This window comes from Dunckerocampus dactyliophorus, chromosome 2 (assembly GCF_027744805.1).
Source record: "Dunckerocampus dactyliophorus isolate RoL2022-P2 chromosome 2, RoL_Ddac_1.1, whole genome shotgun sequence".
Lineage (NCBI taxonomy): Eukaryota > Metazoa > Chordata > Actinopteri > Syngnathiformes > Syngnathidae > Dunckerocampus > Dunckerocampus dactyliophorus.
In genome coordinates, this window is record NC_072820.1 from 7822107 (window position 1) to 7838573 (window position 16467).

Here is a 16467-nt window from a genome sequence, read left to right on the forward strand (position 1 = left end):
TAAATATACTTTGCTTCTTCCTACTCCTTTTTGGGTGGGATGTACTTCAATATAACATACAAAAAGAACAACAAAACAAGTCAAAATATACATGATTTTAATTTTTTGGCATGTTTAACAGTATTTAACATTACATATAACAAAACAATGTAGTCTTTACAACTGTTATTTTGACATTTTACTATGTTCTTCATATATAACAAAATTCCACTTGTTTAATAATTCAAGTCTCTGGTCTGTGCCTTGGCACAGATTGCACAGCAGGTGCTAGTTGAATATCTGGTGATGAGACATCCCCTGTCTCTTTTTGGCTTTGGTAGAACCCCCCCGGACAGCGCTCACACTGCCCTCTTTCATAGCCAGCCACTACTTGCTCTGCCTTTCCTGGTATCTTTGCAGGGGGCTGCTGACTGGACCAAAAAATATTGACCATGAATGCATTTTTACCACTGAGACAAGACGATAATATTATAAAACTAGCCCCACAAAGCCTGATTTTTACCGCTGTGCAATTGGATCAAAAACAATTCAAAAATAACTACCTTGCCATGTACGAAGCATAAAACAAAACAAAAAAATCAATTAACCATTTAGGTATGTCGAGAAATGTGACTTGCACATTACAGTTGAGGCACATTATTTTTGCTCAAGTGAAAAACAGAATTCAAATGAGGTTGTTCATGATTTTGAGACATGTGCAAAGGCAGACTACAACTTCCACATGCTTGATGGCAACAGCCTCATTTTGTCTTTCTCTTTTTCTTGCTGCTTCCACAGTCAGCAGCTTCCACGGGCTTAAGGAAGGAGGAGAGAAGAATGGTTAAAACAAACTCACCTTGCTCTAAATGTCTATTTCTTTTAAAGTAGCGGTACAGAACAATTGGCTTTGTTTTGCCCCAGGGCTCCCCCTACAGTTGTGTAGCGTAACTTACTTTTAAGATGCTGGGAGAAAGATTAGGCATGGGTATTTCATTATTATTGGTTGATGATTTTTTTTTTTAAAACATTATTTTAAAGGGGATAGAATAAACACCCTATGAATGTTCTGAACACCTGTTTTAATGCTAGTGCTGTATCAAGCAGAATACTGCTGCCTGGAGGACATGTGTCATTGTGGAGGTCTCAACATCCCACAGGTGATGTCATGTCTTTAGACGGAACAATAGTTTATCATTTATTATGTCCATCCCTTGGGAGTACATTAACAAATATTACTGCTGTCAAGAGATTTAAAAAAAAGCAGATTAATTATGATCTGTAATTAACTGATCTAATTAATCTTTTTTTTAAATGCTGGGAAAAACCCTCACCTTGAGCTATTTTCATTAAAATTCACGACATTATTGTGGCACATCAAAAGATTGATATATAACCAAAAAAAGTGGCTTTATAAAAAAAATTACTGTTTTTAACAAACTTGATCAGATGCAGTCCTTGCCATTTACATTCGTCTCTCGCCACTTCCAATTTCGCGGCTTCACTCCATCACGGTTTTTCCAAAATATATGAATGCATAAATCATGCTGTTTCGTCATTGAATACAGCCTATTATTAGCAAAAAAAATGCATATTTAAGCAAATTTAGCGGGTTTTTTTTTTTGCCTAAGTTACTAAATTAAGCATTTTCAAGCATAATAAAAATGGCTACATGAATTAAAATACAAATATAAGGCATTCAGAAGACACATTACAAGACTCTGGGATGATGACTCTGGTAATCTACACTGGTCACTAGTGTCAATAATGTTACTGTAACGTTCGCTGAGACACGCACGAACCATACTTGATTACCAGAACAACAGGCGTTTATTGCAGGTTTGAATAAACTCACAACAGGCACAATAACCTCTAACACGTGCTACTGTTGCGATCGTAATCCACGCCAGGCTGAAACTCAACTGAACCCTCGACGTCACTTCACGTCCTAATTTGCACGTAATATGCACATAAGACCAGTCCAGGGTATACCCCGCCTCTCACCCGAAGTCAGCTAGGATAGGCTCCAGCATACCCGCGACCCTAGTGAGGATAAGCGGCATAGAAAATGGATGGATATGCGCGTACAGGTGACTCTAGGGGTGTTATTTCATGTCTACAGGGCTGTAATAATGTTACAAATCGTATTTAGTAGGTCGTAAAGAGGTTTACGCTCTATGAAAATATTCCATTTAAAAATATGGAATCATACTTTGCGGAAATTCACTCATCACGGTCAGGTCTGGACTCAATTGACCGCAATAAACGAGGGATTACTGCATTTGAGACTAGTCCCAAGTGCTGCCTTGGCAACTCTCATACAGAAACAGTGAAGTTAAAGAAAAAACAACTTTAATAAATATCACAATTAATGCTATAAATTGACACCGCCAACAAATATATCACATACATATTTATTTACATACACTATTATCATTATTACAAGAAAGTGTGGTATTTTAGGGGTACATTTGTTATTTGTTTTCTTTATCTCACCAAAAATGAGAAGAAATAGAAAGTTTGAATTACAGTTGTCCCTCTCCACTTCACGGTTCGAACATTACGCCTTCACTCTTATGGGTTTTTTTAAAAAAACGTATTAATAAATGATGACTGCTTCGTGGTTGAGTCTATTATTTTTAAAAAATTTACGTATTATTGGCCTAAATTAAGCATTTTCAAGCATGAAAATGACTAAATGAACTCAAATACAAATACAGGGATTAAAGGACATAGGCTCCAGCATGCCCCCGCGACCCTAAAGAGGAAGAAGCGGTATAGAAAATGGATGGATGGATGGATTAAAGGACGTTGATGAATTGTTGTCTAAACTGGCCACTAGGTGTCCCTACTAACACACACGCCAGACTTGATTACTGTCAACAATTATTGCAGGTTGGAATTATCTCACAACAGGCACAATCATCTTCATCATCCTCATCATAATCATAAAACGGGGTACTGTTGTGGCCGTACGCCAGCGAAAACTCAACTCTGAATCCTCAACGTCACTTCCTGTCCAAACGTTCGGAAGCCACTTATTGAACCATTCACGAGCACTAGTCTTATTTACGCCTTAAATGGCTTATTTTCTCTGATTATATCACTATACTGGGTAATATGAGTATAAAGGTGGCTGTAGGGTTGTTATTCTATGTCTCCGGGGCTCTAAAAGTATTAAAAAAACATATGTAGAAGTTTGTAAACAGGTTTTTTGTGCTTTAACTACAAGAATATTTGATTTATAAATAAGGCATCTTACTATCGTGGTCAGGTCTGAACCAGTTAACTGCGATAAACAAGGCATTACTGTATAACTTGGAATCATTTCAGCAATGTTTACCTGCGCTCTCTTTCTCAGAACTTTGAAGAAGTCATCCACACGGGTCTGGCTGTATTGTCTAGCTGCCCGCTCCTTTTCCCTCTTCTTTCGCTTAGTCTCCCGCATCTCTCTGAACTTCTCTATGCGATGACGGACTCTGTTCTCCCTAAAAACACACCAACATGAGTACACGCTTAACTGTCTTTGAAAAAAGACAGGATTCTTTCATTTAGCATTTCTTATACTGATTAGTACTGGTAGCACACGTACTTGGCATATGTGGTGCGCCGCAGGAACTCAACCAAAGCGCCTTCATCTGGCTCAGACCACGTCACCTCAGGCAAGTCTGTCTGTGATGCGTCCAAAAATAACTTCCGCGCTTCCTTGTATTTCCAGTTATTAGGCACGGGATGGGTCTGTGGCACAGATATTCAAATCTTAAAACGAACTCACACCACCAAAGCAAAGCACAGCCAGATATTGTACCTTTCTGTTGATGTGCAAAACAACATCTTCGATAGTGCGGTATTGCTGGATCAGCGTCAGCGCTCTCTTGGGACCAAAACCTGTTATCTTGTCACAGTAGTCGCATCCCAGCAAGATGCACAGGTCAACAAACTGGTGGCGGGCAAGCAAAAAGGGATCAAATTTCAACAAACAAAACATATAACAAAAGCGAGTATCAATTACGTGTTAATCTTACTTCCACGTGAGTCAGCTGGAGTACCTCCAACAGCTTTGGTAAGGAATATTCCACAATATCACTGGAAATAAAAAAAAGCATCAATGGATAAAACATTTGATTCAATTTCTTTGGACTTATTCTGTGACTTTAAAGGGTCCCTAGGCTAGATTTCCTGCTTTTCAGACTTCTGGATATTTGTGCACTCAACATCTACTTATTGTTTGCGTTTATGATCCATTGATATACCTTAGAGTTGCGCAAAATTACCAAATTCATGCAAACCAACAGGTTTCATATTAACTCGGCCAGTATTTGCAAATGTATATGTCACAGCAGTTCTTGCATGAGTACCATAAATACCGGTGTATAAAACGCACGTGTCCGTGTCCTAAAATGGCATATTGTGGCGCGCACGAGTCTGTGAAGACCAGGAGCCAATCATGAGCTATGAAAAAAACTTGTGACGAGCTTCTCAACCCACTGGAAATTGCAGGAGGTCAGTAGTCAATATAACAGTCTGACTCATGGTGTCATCTTACAAACAACACTAAACTCATCACACAGCAACTTACCACTCAAAAGGCATACGTAAGAAATATACAAACATATACCAATATGAGTTCAAAATGAAAAAACAACTATTTTGAAGTTTTACTTTTATGTGAACGTGCACCGAGCACAAAGCCGAGAACCGGACTCAACAAAATAAGCTGATAACCATCGTTGTAGGCAGCGATGTGCACCCTTTAAGATCCAGCAGGTGTCAGTATTGAGCAACACAGTAACATAGTATCCATACAGTTTGGGTAATGTGCCGCAAAGCTTCAAGGGGCCTCGTCTACCCATCATTACTAGTAACTAATAAAAACACAAAGATTTGTCTTTAATATATGTATAATGATTTTTTTAGATTATATACAGATTTTTTTATTATAACTATCAAAGGACAGCTCGACATCCCTGACGCAAATAGATGAAGACAAGAGAAAAACAGTGAGCTGTAGTGTCATAATTATCATTATTATTATATATTTGTGTTTTTTTGGTCTCAAAAAATGTTGACAATATCTTCAAACATTTCAAAACGCACCTGCATTGTTTTCTGACTCAGTTAAATAAAAGTTTGTTTGTCCAATCATATTATTTCATTGTACTTTTCTTAAAATTAATGTTAAAATCTCATCTTGTGGACCCAATCTCATGCAGCGTCACGTCTCGTGAGTTAGGTGTCTCGTGACACCCCTAATAAACGTGCCTCCAAATCCTTTGATTGCTCTTGCATTTCTGCAGGGTTTTTTTTTTTTGTGTGCGTCTGATTTTGTCAGATGGCCGATCCTCCGTGTCCATTTTGACTGCCATATGGGGCAGGGGAGATCCCTGTTCTCCAGCAAACAAGGGGGGTTCTCTAATATTTTAATTTGTTTGATGATCTGAAACATTTAAGTGTGACAAACACGTCAAAAAAAAAGAAATCAGGAAGGGGGCAAACACTTTTTCAAACCACTATAAAGATGTTGAAGTTACAGTAAACCAATAAACGGCCTAATTATGGAGATTATAAGCACAAAATAGTAGGTCTACCCACAAATGAAAAAATAACATTTTGATCAACAAACGCTGCTTGGTGAATACGCGAGGATCCACTCTTTATACATATAGTACACTTAGCCCTGCAATGCATTAGCAGCATATTATAACAGCATATGAAAACTCATTTAAGGTGTACAGTTATGACACAACCCTGACCTGTCTCTCTTTGCGTTCAACTGGCGAATCAGAACATGTGCTCCAAATGGCAGCGTGTCCATGTCTTCTGATGCCACAGCTTCTGCAGTGCCCCGTTTCACCAGCCAAGCGCAAAAAGCCTCAGCATCTCCTGGAGCCTGGAACACATAAAAAATAGAACACAGAAATAAGTGACAGAGTTGAAATTATTATAATTATTATGAAGGTCATACTTGGATCACGGGTACGCCCAGAAGCTTCAGGAGATGGAATGCGTCTTTTGTTTGGAGTGACGCTAGGGGAAGGAAAAAAAATGTGAATGGTCTTAAGATATATTCTGTTTGTATACTTGAAAAGCTGTGTTTTGTACCTGTGCCCAAGTGGTTAGGGGAGTGCCAACCTGCTGCCTCGGCTCGTTTCTGAAGCTGCAAGGGGAAAAAAAACAAACAGTTGTCTTCTGTCTCACAATACTGATCCATTAGATCCTCTCGTGTTTGTTGAATTTTGATATTTCATCGTTAAACTTAATTTTCAAGCTGCAGTGTAACTTACAGCAGCTAGCTTCTCCCCAGGAGGCTTTCCATCAAACACAAACACAGGCTTTATGTCGTGTTCCAAAAGAGTGAGCGTGCGAAAGAAGAGACCAGTCAGTGGGCTGCAGAGATATGACAAGGTATTATCATAACGCACTGAAATGAAACACGAATGTGTTCATTATATGCAAGATTGAGTGTGTCTTCAAGAGACCTCAGTGATGGTGTCGCTGTGCGGAACTGGTTCAACATAATGGATGTATCCACAGCTATTACCTTTCCTGTGGAGGGAACAGAAGCCCAGCAGCACTGATGTCAAATTATGTCATTTAGTCTGTGTAGGCTCTCAGTCGTACAGGAGTTGTCCATCGAGGAAAAGGCTTCTTGAGACGTCATCTGTACTTCTAGTACAGATGACGTCTCAAGAAGCCTTTTCCTTATGTCATTTAGGTTAAAATGTGTTGTCACAACCAGAAAATACGTCCTTTCAACTAGGATGCCTGTAATCATACAGTATTGTTCGATATTAGAGACCAAAGAAGGCGTGGAAGTAACGTCAACAACAAACAGAACTGACTTGTATGCAGATTTAGCAAGTTAGTTTGTGGCTAATGATAGCGAAATCATGGCAACGAAGAAAGCATGTAAAGTGATCCAGACGTCGGAACGATGGTCTACCTGTGTAGTCGCCGAGATGCTTGTGAGAAATGGCACCGGGAGCTTCCCAGCGAATCAAATCTGCCAGTTTAGTGATCCCCATTGCAACATCAGCGCCATTAGCGCTAGCATCTACTCGAGGTGGGCAGGTAGAGCCAAATATCGACGATATCGGTTATCATGCGAGGCGTCTTGTGTCACTCTTTGCTAGAGAAAAACTCCTATTTGTGCTCTTTGGAGAGCCAACCGCACCGTAACAGTCCCTTTTTTGGAACGCCATCTAACACCGTCCCTGCGGCCCACTCTCCAGGCATGACTAATCGACGTACGCTAAATCAAACTGTCACACTAGTAGAGGATAGCATGATATCGTTAGTTTCAGGTGTCTTATTTTCACGAATGTGTGTATTAGTAGTAGTATTGTTGATATCAACATTTTCACTCTGCGCCTTGTTTCAAATTTGGCAGTTTTGTTTTTATTTTGTATTTTTAGAATGTGCCAAGGGCCACTAAAAATTGTTGTGGGCCAAAAATGGCCCATGGGCCACACTTTCAACATCCCTGTTTAATATTGTTTTGACCATAAACAGTTCACTTTGTTGACAAAAAATATCTTTGCTTAGTTTGCCTCAAATCTTTGTCTTGTATTTTTTTTTATCATAATAATGATCAACAAAGTATTTTTTAAAAATGATACACATTCAAATATCTTGAACATTTTTGAAATAACTATCAGTATCAGCAATACTGGCCCTGCATTTAGTTTGTATTTCAACGCGTACCGGATCGATACCAAAATGTGCAGTATCGCCCAACACCGACTGTGAACAGTGAAAAAAGTTTGTTCCACAAACTAAAGGCAAATCAAAGTCGTGTTTTTTGTTCGTCTCAAATCAGAATAACTATAAAGTTCTGCAAGCGCCTACTAGTAAATACTCATGTCCAACAGTAGGGGGTAGCGTTGCACAAAAATCAGGGAGAATTAATTGACGTCCATTTATGAAAGCATGAATCATTTACTAACAACAAATACAAGGTTTTACAAATACATGAAAACACCTAAATGGATAAGAAATAAATAAACCATGTGGTTGTAAATTGGAACAATAAATACAAATAATAATTTACAAAAATAAAATACAGTGACATCAATATCTTCCATAACACACTGTCACAGAAACAACAGCTGTAAGAATACTGTATGGAGATGACAAAAGTACAGGTAGCTTCCATCCAGCTTTGGGAAATTGTATGTCGTCAAAAGTTTAGAAATCACATTCCAACTGTGAACAGAATGATTCAAGTTCTCCTGCAATTGCCTAAAGCCAATGAAGTGAATTATTTACATCACTGTAACAGTCAAAGAAGTAAGTGAAAAACAAAGACAAAACAGGAACAGCACCCTTTATCACTACTGTACACAGATTTGGGGTAATGCAGAACACAACAAACATTCAGCATAAAGGTTATGGCATCTTTAGATGTGGGCATCATACTTTTGACACTTAGAGTATTTATTTACTTTGGCTTTACCCATGGGCTGGGGTCCCAAAACATTTGCTGCCAAAGTAAAATCTTGTTTCCCATCTAATGTTACCTTTACTTTCCACCGAGGGTGTCCAAACTGTTTTCCACCAAGGGCCACAGACTGAAAAAACAAAGGACGCGGGAGTCATTTTAGTTTTAATTTTCTAAAAAGGCTAAAACCAATCCGCTGTCATAAACACTCATCCCTTGTTTATCACAGTTAATTGGTTCCAAACGCGATCGCAACAAGCGGATTTCCGCAAAGTGTGATTCAATATTACAAACGGAATATTTTTGTAGTTACAGCATAGAAACCTTGTATGAAATGTAGATTATTCGGACATGAAATACCACCCCTATTAGTCACCTTTACACTATTCCACAATGCTAATGCGCGCATGCTACGGGATCACTGCAGGGCCACGAGACGGCCACGGCTTTAAGCATAGCGTATGCTAGCGAGCTAACTAGTTAGCTTCCAATTTATTTATTCTAAACTTAAAAGGGTTTCAAACGGAGTGGGGAAGAAGGACAAAGTAGCCCAAAACTTGCCACTTGCCACACGGAATGGCAGAAGAACTTTTTTTTCACTCTGTCGGACATGCCATGGTTGACTCAATGTAGTGTAGAGGAAATGTAATATAACATCATGTCCCATCAATTTGATATTACCGATGTCTAGTGACCAGTATGCTACATATAACCTCTGTCTGTCAATATTTTTGGACTAATAGGCCATAGTCAACCACTAAACAGCAAGAGTGAGAAAGCGATGTTCGAACTGCGATGTAGCAAGGGAGGACTGTGTTATGATGATATGAGTACAATCTCCATATTTTGTCCCAACCCTACGATAAACATGCGTCATTTGTTAGTTTATCTACTATGTGCTAAGCATGAATCCAGTACAACGGTTTCAAGTTTTCAAATCAAATAGCTTCTGGTTTTGCTTTTTTTTGAGTTTTCTTGAGTTTAATTGTATTTTTTAGAAAGTATCGCGGGCCAATAAAAAAACAGTTGCAGGCTACAAATGGCCATGTGGCTGCACTTTGGACACCCCTGCTCTAGCCATACACATTGATGGCAGTCACCGGTGTAACACCCGCTGGCGCAGTGTGAGTTATAAAGAAAAAGTAGCATTGTACAATAACACTATTGTACCTAGTGTCAAGTTTCATAGCTAAGTTCCAATCATTTGCAATGAAAGCATTACAAACCAAGATGGAGGATACTGCTGATGTTGTTCCGGTGGTGGCTTTTTGAGGTTAAGTACAATCATGAATGCATCTGTAACAAGACATTGCTTTGGCCCTCAAAGTTTTGGGTGTTTCCGTCTTAGCGGCGGAACCAAACCCAGGTGTTGATAAGCCAGAATGCAACTGTTGCAGAATACAGGATCACCTCCCGCTTGGAGCGCTCCTTGTTTTCTTCCTCCAGCAGCTGCAGACGGCGGTTCAGCTTGACGATCTGAGAAGTCACATGATGGGAGATCTGCTTACTTACGCTTGTGTACCTGAAGAATGCACTGTATTCATCTCAACCTTACATGCAATAACATTGTGACCATTATAGTGTATATTAGGGGCATTCTATGTAAAACATGCAGGTATGTTATATATGCTGGAGAGTCATTACTTGTCGTCGTAACGAGGAGGCATCCACTAATCCAGACTCATCTGGGTTCATTTCCAAGGCGAGATCCAGGTGTGTCCTGTCAAGTCCCAAATAATGACAAAAAGGAGTAAACACAGAAATAACAAATACAAAGCTAATTAACTAGATGAAGGCATCCGTGGATGTAAAAACACACACATTGATACATCATTGGTAAATATTAACAACACAAACATAACAATATACTCCAACAACTGTCTATGGTGATGTGAGTTCCAAGTAGAGCGGAACCTCTCAAGGTGAATGCTCCTGAGGTCGTACAAGTCACACAAAACTTGGGCATTCGAACCGCCAAGACGTCAGTGGCCCTCTCGAGAGCTCAGTTCAACACTTATTGCAAAAGAAGACCCAGCCAGACGAATATACACCGTATGTTATGCCAGTGTTTTTATTCTGTACTGTGGTGAATTTATGTTTACACTTGTGTGTATGTGAGGCATCATCACTCACCTTTGCATTATGATTTCGTCTCAAGAGCTCACGCTAACTTTTTTGCATTGTTTTTAAGGCTTAATATTAGTTAAGTTAGCTTATTTTTACACTTGTAAGTTAACATGTTACTTCTAAAAGGTTTTGTGATGTTTCAGTTTGACATAATTTCCATTATGGTCCTGTGCAAAGTCTGGAACGGACCTTCGAGGCTCCACTGTACTTCATTAATTACCCTACAAAGGCTTAATAGAGTACGGTGCAAAAGTCCTAAGCCAATTTTGAAAGTCTTAAGCCAGGGGTGTCCATTGTTGCTGATTTTATTACTTTTCTTGTTTAATTGCATTTTTAGAATGTGCCGCTGACACTTTGGACACCCCTGACATACAAAATTAGCAGAATTAAAAATCTAAAACTTTGTAGCGGGGGTGGCATATAGACAAAGAAGAATCCACAACATTTTGGTCAGCATCTAAACAAACGGACTAATTCAAGAATACCTTGTTGGAGGTCTGTGCTCTACAGTACACAGTGTATGTGGTCACCAAAGTAATGCTAAAACGACACCCACAAAAAAAATTTGTGCATAATCTACGTAGGAATAAATGTTCAGGACTCAATCAAAACAATATAAAAATCACCTGCGGTGGCTGTCGTCCAGGACTTCAAGGACCTGTTGGTAGGCCCGGCGAGTTGTGGACTGGATGTAAGACAGGAAGCCCGCTGTTGTGAACAGGTTGATGTTTGCATCCTCAGGGGAGCACAGCGGGGGACACAAGCGGACTGGAGGGGCGATCGGTGAGGGTGTCACACTGTCAAGACAGGTGGAGAGAAAAAGTGAAGACAGGAGATTTTTTCAAGCTAGATAGCACACAAACATGTCCTCACCTTACGTCTCCTCTGCTAATGTGAGCGCTGTGGCGACCAGATATGTACTCACTGGCACTGCGTTCCCTTCGCGATCTAGAATGAGCCTGTGAATGATACAGTCAAGGTTAGAATATAATTCTTATGAAGAGAGATACAAAAACAAGGTTTTTCCTCTTACTGCATTGCTTGGGTTGCTCTGTGAACTGGATGTTTGGTTAGTTTCAAGGGAGTCCAGTGGTTCTTCGGTGAGAGTAAGAACACGTGGTGGGGCCTTCATGTCCAGGAGGTCCATTGCAGGGATGGACTGAATCAGGTCCAAGTCTCTGGGACAAGAGAACTGTGTATCCCCGTCATCTGTTGTGCAGAAGGTCCACAGTTTCATCATGCCTTATTCTGTATGCACTATTTCTATTCATGTACTTAATCATGTCAGACCATACCTGCAACTACAATCCTTTCAGGCACCTGCATCAGAGTTGAATGAGTGTGCAGGGGCTGCTGGGATGGCAGAGAACAGCCCTGGTTTTCCGCGGACACCTTGAGGGTCTCGGGGATGCGCATGCGTTGGCTGATGCCTTCCGTGTACTCCAACTCATAGTGGATACGGTTCATCTCAGCCACCTCTGCAGAGGGGGAGGTGAACGATGGACCACTCATCCAGTCTGTGGGAGAATTCAAACATGGAGAGAGATGAGGACAATTCTGAAACCCAAGTCAAAGACCATAATTAATACAATTAAGACCCATTTCACATCCATACTAGCAAAAGATATGGAATACAAAGCGCTTAGCCTAACTAAAACACCAGAAGCCTCTCTACTGTGAATTAACATATAACAACTTGTTTGCAACTCAGAATAAAAAATATATCTGCAAATATCATTATATTGTCGTCACAAATCAAAGCTTCTAGCTCATTCAATCCCAGCCATTTTTCAAACAACAACCCCTTCAGTACCGGCCATTTTAGACGATTTTGACTGGTCTTTCAAGGCACACAGAATATTGTGTTCTATGGCTATATAAACATAAACATACCAAGAAAGATTACACTCATGAGGAAAAAAACAAAACAAAGTTTGTTTCTACCGTTTTCCATTCTTTAGTAATCAGCAGTAGAACATAGGTACGTTTCAAGAAAATATCACTTCCTGACTAGAAAAGGGAGAAAAACAGCTTTTTGTAAAAAGATACATTTCAAGCATAACTTTCACTTTGATTTTGTGACAGCTCAAATAAACATAAACAATGCTTTACATCAAAATAACAATTTATATACAAATATAACACCATTAACTATTTACAATTTTCACATTTGGAACTGAACTGTGTGCGCACGTGTGTGTGCATGCGTTAAAACCTCCCTACAATGCGGAACCTTCTGCACGCTACACTCCTCCACGCTCTCTCACTTCCTCTTTCCAGTCACGTGTGATTCTTCCATCCACATGATGTCCGCCGAACTCTTATCAAATGCACTTGTGGCCCATTTTTACGGCTTAAAAACTGCTCTGAAGTGAAATCCATTCGTGGAGAGTTGCGTCATCACCTCCTTTTGCCTCTTGCGCAAAAAAACATAAAAGCACGTTGTTGGGATAGCGCGTTCGGGGTTAAAAAAACGTATAAATACAATACCAATTTTTCCAGTTATTAATTGAATTTCAAGTCGTTCAAGTCCAACAAATAGCTTGAAATGGTACAATGGTGAAGTGCCAGAGGTTAAAAAAAAGGTAAGGTTACCCAAAACTGAAAAAAAATGTGTATTTCAGAATTATACAAAACGTCCTGTTTCAGCGACCACAAAAGGGGTCAAAGATTTAAAGCTGTTCTGCAGAAATGGAGGTCGATCAAGCCTTGGCAGTCGGTACAACTAATTCCTACAGGTGTTCCAAGTTCTGGCGTACTTACTATCGCCTCTGTCTGCATAAAAACAGTGTTGTAAATTCAAATCACAGCCGTCCCTCGCCACATCGCAGTTCAACATCGCTCCCTCACTCTATTGCAGTTTTTCAATTAATATATGATTGTGGTTTCATGGTTGCCTATGGCCTATTATTACTCACAAAATATTGAAAGGCAAGTTCTATGTAATATTCTGGTCACCAGGTGTCAGTAATGTCACATTGGTAAGACATGACATGACATGACATTACCTTCACACTGCATGGAGTCAGCCATGGCATGTCCGACATGATAGAGTGAAAAAAGTTCTCCTCCCATTCCGTGTGGAAGGGATACATTTTAGGCTTCTTACATAGTCCTTCTTCCCCACTCCGTTTGAAACACTTAAGTTTAGAATAAGTAAATTGGAGAGGCTAAATATGTAGCTCGGTAGCATGCAATGCTAGCGGCAGCTGTCTATTATGTCCCTGCAGTGATCCCGTAGTCTAGTCTGGGCAATGTGGTGTAAACAAAGAATAATTGGAGTGTAAATGTGACTATAGGTGTGTTATTTCATGTCTACAGTACATGGCCCTAATAATGTTAAAACCCGTATTTAGAAAGTCATTAACAGAATTTCTATGCTCTAACTACAAAAATATTCTGTTTATTAATATTGAATCCTGCTTCAATTCACACTAAATTCAATCATCGCCAAATAACTGCAATAAACCAGGGACGACTGGACTGGATTTTAGACTTTTTGAGATCCAGATACCCGTGTTATTTTCTTGGGATGCTCCTATTTATACTCCACCCAATAATGGATAAAAGTGATGATGGAGGCAGAGGAAGTGGGCATCAAGTCCATAGGGGGAAACAGGAAGTGCCTTTGTCTTTTTGCCAATGTTCCTGTTGTTCAGCTGCCTCTAAAACAGGGATTCGTAACTGGTGGCTCCATTCTGGGTGGTTCAGACAGCTTGTTAGAAATGATGTTAAAAGACGTAATATAGAACCCATGTCCGACTTTTTTTTAAAGTAAAATTGAGACATAATTTAGTCATCTTCCTCCTTTCTGTATTCTCATTGCACAGTTATAAGTGAAACATCGAATTTAGTGGTCTTATTTAGTTCAATTTTGAGATTTTATTTTAATTTATGCATTCATATATGCAAGCAGTTATGTTCCTCCTCATTTCCTAAATAAAATGCCTTAAACAATTCCTCCAAAATGCACTTTAGACATACAATTATGTGTATTAATGTTTAAAAAAAAAAATGACATAGGTTATTTTTGGGCCGCACCTTAGTGACAGTTGGAAAATGTGGTTCCCAGGTTGAGACCCTTTCAGAACCCCTGCTCTAAGATGCCCTAAAGGTTCCTTAAAATAAATACCGGTGTTCTCCTAGTTCCCAACCATGACCTCTGAGTTCCGTAACGATCTATGCCATAATTAAACTCCTAAGCTTCAGGTATTTTATTTCCAGTTAATCTCCTACTTGTAAGCAGACTCTCAGACCACCAGAATCGAGCCAGATGAGGGTGGCATCTTCTAAAAGGAGCTTGCATAAGTCAGGGGTCTCAAACACGTACTGTAGCTCGTGAGAAACCAGTCGCTTGCTACCCGATTTGGACTTTGAGTGGAGATCTGCTTTGTAAATAAAGTACACTGCAGTGTTATCCGCCGTGTAAATAAAATCCAAGCTCGCTTCTCCTTTCATTTCATCAAAGTATCTCTAATAGAGATAAAAGTGTAGCTGAAATAATGAAGAGGGGATGAGAGATGTACGCAAGTGGACAAACACAGTATCTCACAAAAGTGAGTACACCGCTCACGTTTCAGTGAACATTGTATTATTGCTTCTCAAGGGACAATATATCAATAAACTTAATATATAGGTTAGACTAGTGAGTGTACATCTTGGAAAGCTGTATAGATTTACTCCTCTGAAAATGACTCGACACAGAGTCATTATTGTCTAAAATAGTTGAGTACACATCACAAAACATGTCCAAATTGTGTCCTCCATGTCAATATTTTAGCGTGAGCACCATTGTTATCTAGTACTGCTTTAATGCTCTTGGGCCTGGAAGCCACCAGAGCTACACAGATTGTTCCTGGAATCCTCTTCCACTCCACTGGTGCTCAATTGGGTTCAGGTGTGGAGGAGACATACTTGGCAACTCCAACACCTTCAGCTTCCTCAGCAAGACACTTATCATCTTGGAGGTGTGCTTTGCGTTCCTAATCATGTTTCCTGCATCAGAATGTCCCAGTATACAGCATGTTGGAATTCCCATTTCCCCTCAGTGAACCGCAGCTCCCCAGTGTCGGCGGAACTCATGCCCAAAGCCAGAAGCCATGGAGACTGTGTCATTTCTAGGCCCCTGATTATGATCGACACCTACAGCATTTACAAGGGGGGGGGGTCTTTCGTTGTATAGTTTTTTGTAAATTATGAAAGTACTACATCCCATCTCCACAGCCGATTAGCATGATGGCTAATTTAAAGAATTAAGGTGTGTCTTTAAGTCATATCGCCTTGAGGGAGGTATTTAATCATATATGCAATGACACGAGGCCTTCATAAAACACATCAAGTTTAGAAAGACCATTTCACTTTGCTCTACGTAGAATTACATAACGCTGACATGAAGACTAGCTGGTGACACATATGACCTCGACGTCTTTTGAAAAGAAGCAGACGCCATGTCAAGCATGTAGGTTAGAAGGTGGTTAGCATGTCATTTCTACCCAGCAAATATATGTGGTATGTTTATCACTACGTCACAGATTAAGATACGTTGACGACTAGACGACTATTGCTAATTTCCAGTGGCAGTCCAGCAAAACCTCAGCTATGAAACGCTTTACATTATCTAAACCGAGGACTACATACCTTTGTATTGGAAGCACCAATTTAAAGAATCATGGGTTAAATGAATGGCGGTTTGTTTCACAATCTTGACAGCATCAACCGGAACAGTGCAGGACAAGTGAAATACACGCCCCGCCCACCTAAACTGGTCATGTGACGGGATCGCTGTTTTACTCACCGGGTGTGCCCGACCGGGCGGAGGTGGAGTATTACATCTTAGAAGCTCCGCAAAGGCGCCGGCCAGGTCACGAAAAAAGCGCACAAAACCATGACGACAGTGGCTCAAGTAAACAAATATATTCTGGCTT

The 16467-nt window shown here is 39.9% G+C and overlaps 2 protein-coding genes across 3 annotated transcripts; both read right to left on the bottom strand.

Moving 5' to 3' along the window:
• Positions 1-96: 96 nt before the first annotated feature.
• zgc:110269 (probable flap endonuclease 1 homolog) lies at positions 97-7233 on the bottom strand. Its single transcript, XM_054767197.1, has 11 exons — positions 6920-7233; positions 6456-6522; positions 6261-6363; positions 6079-6133; positions 5942-6003; positions 5730-5866; positions 4002-4062; positions 3785-3916; positions 3569-3714; positions 3320-3464; positions 97-794 (listed from the first exon to the last, which is right to left on the bottom strand). Exons 1-11 carry the CDS (start codon positions 6999-7001, stop codon positions 741-743), a joined length of 1044 nt encoding a protein of 347 aa, XP_054623172.1. The 5' UTR covers positions 7002-7233; the 3' UTR covers positions 97-740.
• A 662-nt stretch (positions 7234-7895) lies between these two features.
• On the bottom strand, positions 7896-16325 carry LOC129177820 (mitochondrial fission factor homolog A-like). 2 transcript variants are annotated; one of them, XM_054769321.1, is made up of 8 exons: positions 16181-16325; positions 11839-12060; positions 11577-11752; positions 11417-11502; positions 11170-11340; positions 10061-10136; positions 9827-9892; positions 7896-8546 (listed from the first exon to the last, which is right to left on the bottom strand). In XM_054769321.1, the coding sequence occupies exons 2-8, from the start codon at positions 12053-12055 to the stop codon at positions 8376-8378; spliced, it is 963 nt and encodes a 320-aa protein (XP_054625296.1). In that variant the 5' UTR covers positions 12056-12060; positions 16181-16325; the 3' UTR covers positions 7896-8375. The 2 variants fall into 2 exon arrangements, with proteins under 2 accessions (XP_054625296.1, XP_054625301.1); XM_054769326.1 differs by having other exon boundaries at positions 8395-9892.
• Between the last annotated feature and the right edge of the window lie 142 nt (positions 16326-16467).

Bases quoted from the DNA above. Each gene is read 5' to 3' on its own strand.
- zgc:110269 (XM_054767197.1), bottom strand. From the start codon at position 7,001: ATGGGGATCACTAAACTGGCAGATTTGATTCGCTGGGAAGCTCCCGGT. The intron at 6,004-6,078 runs GTACAAAACACA...TCCTTCCCCTAG, and splicing joins CCCTAACCACTTGGGCACAG to CGTCACTCCAAACAAAAGAC. The intron at 5,867-5,941 runs GTATGACCTTCA...TATGTGTTCCAG, and splicing joins TGGGCGTACCCGTGATCCAA to GCTCCAGGAGATGCTGAGGC.
- LOC129177820 (XM_054769321.1), bottom strand. From the start codon at position 12,055: ATGAGTGGTCCATCGTTCACCTCCCCCTCTGCAGAGGTGGCTGAGATG. The intron at 10,137-11,169 runs GTGATTTTTATA...GGGACTTGACAG, and splicing joins CTGGACGACAGCCACCGCAG to GACACACCTGGATCTCGCCT. The intron at 9,893-10,060 runs GTAATGACTCTC...GTGACTTCTCAG, and splicing joins CCTCCTCGTTACGACGACAA to ATCGTCAAGCTGAACCGCCG.